Source organism: Lactuca virosa, chromosome 7 (genome assembly GCF_052849685.1).
Source record: "Lactuca virosa cultivar CGN04683 chromosome 7, Lactuca_virosa_CGN04683_v6, whole genome shotgun sequence".
Classification (NCBI taxonomy): Eukaryota; Viridiplantae; Streptophyta; class Magnoliopsida; order Asterales; family Asteraceae; genus Lactuca; species Lactuca virosa.
In genome coordinates, this window is record NC_136432.1 from 217,716,017 (window position 1) to 217,722,069 (window position 6,053).

The 6,053-nt window shown below is 32.6% G+C and overlaps 1 protein-coding gene and 1 long non-coding RNA gene across 2 annotated transcripts; one reads left to right on the forward strand and one right to left on the reverse strand.

The window, feature by feature from the left end:
• Positions 1 to 223: 223 nt before the first annotated feature.
• LOC145123992 (uncharacterized) lies at positions 224 to 1,029 on the forward strand. Its single transcript, XR_013715422.1, has 4 exons — positions 224 to 367; positions 559 to 651; positions 752 to 848; positions 993 to 1,029. It is a non-coding gene; the product is annotated as an uncharacterized LOC145123992 (long non-coding RNA).
• Positions 1,030 to 3,116: 2,087 nt separating this feature from the next.
• LOC145127552 (PKS-NRPS hybrid synthetase cheA-like) lies at positions 3,117 to 5,733 on the reverse strand. Its single transcript, XM_079062730.1, has 5 exons — positions 5,572 to 5,733; positions 5,129 to 5,167; positions 3,994 to 5,038; positions 3,461 to 3,901; positions 3,117 to 3,382 (listed from the first exon to the last, which is right to left on the reverse strand). The coding sequence occupies exons 1-5, from the start codon at positions 5,731 to 5,733 to the stop codon at positions 3,117 to 3,119; spliced, it is 1,953 nt and encodes a 650-aa protein (XP_078918856.1).
• Positions 5,734 to 6,053: the final 320 nt, after the last annotated feature.

Consider the following 6,053-nt stretch of genomic DNA (forward strand, 5'->3'; position numbering starts at 1 on the left):
TTATATTAATAATCTTTATTTTTTTACTAAAGATACTAGTTTTGCAATCAAGTGTGGTGGTTCAGGAGTAAGATCCAATTACATACAATTTGATACATTAAACTCTACAGCCGTGGGACCTACATCCTACTATTTATTTCAAGAAAAATGGGTTGGGAGCAATGGGGGTATTATAATTGACAGAAAAGACCCTTCATTCATGCAAACCACAACAATCAGAGTCAATAACATAAGATACTATGGTTTAAGGCTACAAAATGGTCCTTATACTATAACCCTATTCTTTGCTAAAACTGTCTTCAGTTTAAGCACAAACAACTGGAAGGGTCATCCCAGGCGTCTCTTTGATATATACATCCAGGTCCAGGTTGGACTTCTATTTTGATGGTTATATATGACATAAACCTTATATATTAATGCTATTTTGGTGATAAGTTAAGAAACAGGCTAGAGGTTTGAAAGCATTTTATTTTTGATATCTTTTAAAACTTTACAAAGTTTATAAAATTTCATATAATAGAAGAAATCTTACTAGTACTTTGACTATTTTGGGTTCAGAAGGCAAAAGGCTTTGGTGGAGGTAATTTACAACTTCTTTATTGCATCATGGACAGGTAGTGGAGTATAATGGCCCTAGACCATGTGCAACATGTAAGTTTTTAATTATTTATGTAAAAATTTAAACTAGTCTGTGGTTTTATTTTTATTTTATAATTTTTTTTAATGTTGTGACATGAGATAGTGATTTTAGTTTAAGGGACCATATTGAAGGAGTTGACAACAATGCTCTTCTTATCTTACACGAAGGAACTTGTGTAAATAATCATTTCACTATTACGTTCAAACAGGTACATTTGTTTATCTATATTGCATTTTTCAATAAATGATTTTTTTTAGTTTTATAAGAAGTGAGCAATTCTTTCCTTTCCATTAAAGTATTTTTAGTTTTAGTTAGTATTAAATTTATTGGTAATTTGTCCCCTATTTTGCAGAAAATCGTTTACGACTCATTTATTACGGTTGATGACATCATGCGTTGTGGTTTGTGATGTATGGTACCTTGAACCTAAAAAAGGAAGCGTGGAGAAATAGATATTGATTTTGCAAAGAGGTTTGTATTTTTTTTTTTTTTGAACATTTTGTTTTTGTTAAAATACATGGATGATGAAATACCATAATTTCCCCAGGTTTCTGAAGTTACGATAAATTATGTACCATTTTGTAGGATATGGGATGGATCAGTGGCGGACCTTAGTGGTGTCCGGGGGTCCCGGGCCACTGCTCCGATTCCGGCACGTAGTGTAAAAAAAAAATTTAATGTTTTTTTTATGTTTTTTCTATTAGGTACACCGGCTTAAAATATGAATGCTACTACTAATTTAGTTTTTTTCGGAAATTTTTTTTTAGTGTCACCCCTACTAAAACCTTCTCCGTCGGCCACTGGGATGGATACTGGAAATACTCTAGTTGTAGCCCAAAACATAGGAAACACAAGTAAGTTCAAAGAGTGTTGATGTGGACACTCCACTCTAATATAGTCTAATACACTTTAATCTATATAGGTTATTATGTTACCTAATATTTTACTAACTTTTACTATTTATTATCTTATTATTATATAATCATTTTATTAATTTTATTTATTTTTCAATTATTTGCACAAACTTTTAAAATTCATGGTAACTTGATCAAGTTATTATCGACCATATATATATATATATATATATATATATATATATATATATATATATATATATGGTTTGAAATTGGAATCGAAGCAATATGTGTTCGTACTTTGACGTAAATGAGATATGGTTCTAATCACAGACCAATTAATTTTATTAACTTTATTTTTCAATTATTAGTTATTTCTTACAATTAACGATTTCTATTAATCTTATTATTATTTAAATAATAGTTTATAAATAAATAGTAACAAATATGACTTTTTTTTTCTATGTACGTCGTATTTTTTTACAGTAACATGTTTTAGTCTTTAACTTATTATTGTGATTTACATATGTTAATACAACTATTTTTTAAAAAAAATTGGACCATTTATTCATACGATTTATAAGATAAATAAGATAATAACGATATAAATTTCAAAAAAAATATATTCTAAACAAATCCTCACCAATCTTTTTTTTCTTTTAAATTTCAAATATTACATAGCAAAAATTTGATACAAAAATAAGCAACAACTAATCATTTATAGTCATAAAAGATCTTTCAGTAGGTTTCAGATGCTTATAAAATTCTAGCCGTGACTTATACATAGTTTGCCATTCGGTTGCTGACAGGGCTTTATTGCGGATCCACAATGCCGCAATGGGAGGCATTGGGTACTCTCCTTCCAATTGTACCATCACATAATGATTGGTGTACACAAGTGCAAATGTAAGGACCCGAAGATTTTGAAACTCTCTAGGACCTCTCCAAAGAGGAAAAAAAGTTACGGGGCCTTCAGTGGTCAAAAACTGAACGATCACACCAAACCTGTTGGCTATCAAGATGCCTGTCTCAGGCATAAGCATCCAATGTTCTGTTGGTGCTGACTCATTCTTCGTAAAGAAAGACAGTGAAGTAACTACTTCATCGCATCCAACGAAAACTCTTGTATAGTCGTCATATGAACTCAATAACTCGTCTAACAATTGTTGACGAATGTAAAGCCACTGATCTTCACCATATCCAAGACAAACGGCTACTGATCGAAAACCACAATTTCCATCACCCAATACATTTTGTATATGTGTGATGTATGGATGAAATATAGATGAAAGTTCATCCAACAATGAATTATGTCCCAATGGTGGTTCCTCGTTTAAGTTAATCTTGTATGAACATTGGCCTATCAGATCCTCGTTCATGTCTGTCTGGTATGAACACTGCCCTATTGGTTCCTCGTTTAAGTCTATGTTGTATGAACATTGACCTATTGGTTCCTCGTTTAAGTTTATGTTGTATGAACATTGGCCTATTGGTTCCTCGTACGAACCCATGACGAATGAACTATGTCTGGCCGGATCATCGTTCAAGTCCATGAAGGATGAACTATACCATGGTGGCTCCTGGTTTAAGTCTGAACAACTGTATCTGTGAGGTGCTTGACTTTAATGTTGGACACGCTTTATTTTTGGGCGTCCACGGTTATTTTTCTTAACCGAAGGTTCATTGATCAAATTTGTTGATGGATCTGTTATCTCCTCCATTCTCCTTAAATAGTTGTATTTGATATGATCTGGTTGATTGTTGTATATTTCTTTAAACCTTTGCATACGATGATCAACATGAAGATCACCATATCCCACAGATATAGAAGGCGTCAAATCAAGCTTTCTACAAAAATCATCAATCGAATCTAATGGAATAGGTGAACCTATAGTCAAACAGACAAAATATCATAAAGTGTTTATAATTATAAAAATGTCAATTTAATCCAATATATTAAACATACCTGTACCGACATACATCACAAGTTCGTGAGCACATGGTAATCCAAAACATGTCCGCAATTGACATCCACAATTCTCAGGAGTTGGTACAAATCTTTTTGACCGATGAAGCTCTTCCAAGATTTTATCCATAACATGCATTGAAACACGTTTTCGTAGTACTTCGAATATCCGATCCTTAAACCTTGGCATATAAGTGATTATGCAACGTGTGAAAGTTTCTTTGATAACGGTTTCTTGTGATTGTACAACTTTTTCAATAACATGTATGAATTTGTCCAAATCACATTTCGCAGATTCCAGGTGTTTTTTCAGCTTGGCGTGTTGGCTCTCGACTCTGTTTGTTGTTGAATTTCCAAAATTGACATGTTTGTCAGTCCACAACGATACAAATCTTTCAGCATACTTCCCCAACCAAACAGTATAAAGATAATCAAAAACATCTAAAATGTGAAGAAGAAAAAACAAATTAGTTTGAATGATATAATAATAATTGTTAATCAAATTAAGACTTCAACAAATATAAGAATAATACCTGCATGTTCGAACAATAATGTTTGAAGGTCTGCATAATTTTGCATGTATGCATTTAGTGTTGGAGATTCGACTAATTTCGTCCACTTTAGATGAAAAGAATTCCAAGTCTTTTGTGGTTTGATTCGTTGTCTGCAATGCTTTGTTATATCGTTGAATATATGCCACCTACAAAGTAAATGATTACTTTGTGGAAAAACATCTCCGCATGCTTTCATCAATGCCAAGTCTCTATCAGTGACGATAACACGAGGACAAAAGGAATCGTTAATCGTCAATTTCAAACAAGTCAATGCCCATATATAGTTGCTCGTTTTTTCATTATGCATGAATGCAAAGGCTATGGAAAATGTCTTGTTTGTAGAAGTGACACCAACAATTTCTAGAAAAGGAAGATTATACTTGTTTGTTTTATATGTAGCATCCATCAACACCACATACGGAAATGCTTGCCACGTCTTTAATGATGTTGGATGAATAAAAAATAGATCTTCTAACTCGTTAGTAATCGTGTTTACACGATACTGTAAGTTGTACCCTTTAGTTTGCAAAATGTGCATAACATTCTGTATCGGGGTTCTACCTTCTCGCCGAGATCTCCCCAACTTCTGGACAAAATTATATATAGTTCTCAATGAAGACACATTATTTTGATTTTGCGCTTTTAGAGTTGGCAAAATATTTCGTGGTTTCACATCCAACTCTATCAAACTTTGCACCAAACGAGCTTCTTTATCCGACAAACGCATTGCAAAAGGATGACCCTCCATGTACATTGATGGTTCGTGATTGTGTTCGTCACGTACGACCCTTAACTTCCAACCATCATGTCCCTTCAAATACTTTCCTACCAATTCGAATGGACAATTAATTTTTTTTCTTTGCGCATCTTTATTTCTGGCTATGCCACCACGATCACAACCAAGTTCTATTTTAGAAATGAAGTTCTTAGTTATTGCCTTTGATCGTTTAGTGACGATAACATAACCTTGTGAACGTGCGACATTTTGCACCCAAGTCATTAAATCTCCACGAGATCTAAAGACCTAACAATTGAGAAAAAAAGTCATGTTAATAAAATCAATAAAATACATTAATTAATTACACATAAGTAAATAATAAGATTAGAGATATACTTGGTCGGTTGAAAATTCCGAAATATTCTCCATTTTTTCCTGCAAAAATTAAAAAAAAACAAATTAAAAATGCTGATTAATAACCTAAATTTTATTAAAAAATATATATATTATTAATAATCTATTTTTAAAAAAAATAAAAATAAATGATTAGGAATTAATAGAATTTTCTAGCCAGAAAAAATTCGGAATATTATAACCTAAAATTTAGTCCAAATTCAGCCCATGAGTTAGTCCAATAATAACCCATTTGTTCCATGTATATATATTAAAAAAAAACCCTAACACTTAAATCATTATATACATAGCTTAACGAATTCCTTTTCCGCCGGCAACCATGTTCTCATACAATTTGAGGCAAAAGACTTCAAAGACAATTTGGAAATTCGATTTGTCTATCTAAAGTCGAGGAAGGAGAAAAAGGCCGAATTTTGCCAAAATGCAATCATGCGTTTCATCGTTTTTTTTTTTCTGTCGGAGCAATCCGGTTTTTTAGCACGTTCCCGTCTCTCTCTTGATGGAACACTACTGCCAGCAAGCCGATTTTTTCTGTTGCAGCCTCCGGCGAACAACACAACCGGTGATTTTACTACCGCCACCGCCATTAGATGGAAGACTCGCGAACAACATATAAATGAAGATACGAAGTTGGAAAGAGAGAACTTACCGTTTTCCGACGAACGACTTCGACAACTATTTTCCGGCGAACATGTTTTGTTTTCCAGCGGTTTGTATTAAGTTTATTGATTTTTTGTATTAAGTTTACCGTATTAAGTTTACTGATTAAGTAAACAATCTTATAGACAATGTATAGATTAATTAGTTATGGTTTTTTGTGTTTTCATCTTGGAAAATAGAAAATTAAATATGGAAAACGAGGATAATTTTCTTGAAAATTGTTCTGAAGTATAGTAAAAAAGGCAGT

Excerpts from the sequence above, each read along its gene's own strand:
- LOC145127552 (XM_079062730.1), bottom strand. The coding sequence starts at position 5,733 with ATGGCGGTGGCGGTAGTAAAATCACCGGTTGTGTTGTTCGCCGGAGGC. Across the intron at positions 5,039-5,128 it reads CGGAATTTTCAACCGACCAA|GTCTTTAGATCTCGTGGAGA; the intron begins GTATATCTCTAA and ends CTCAATTGTTAG. Across the intron at positions 3,902-3,993 it reads ATTATTGTTCGAACATGCAG|ATGTTTTTGATTATCTTTAT; the intron begins GTATTATTCTTA and ends TTCACATTTTAG.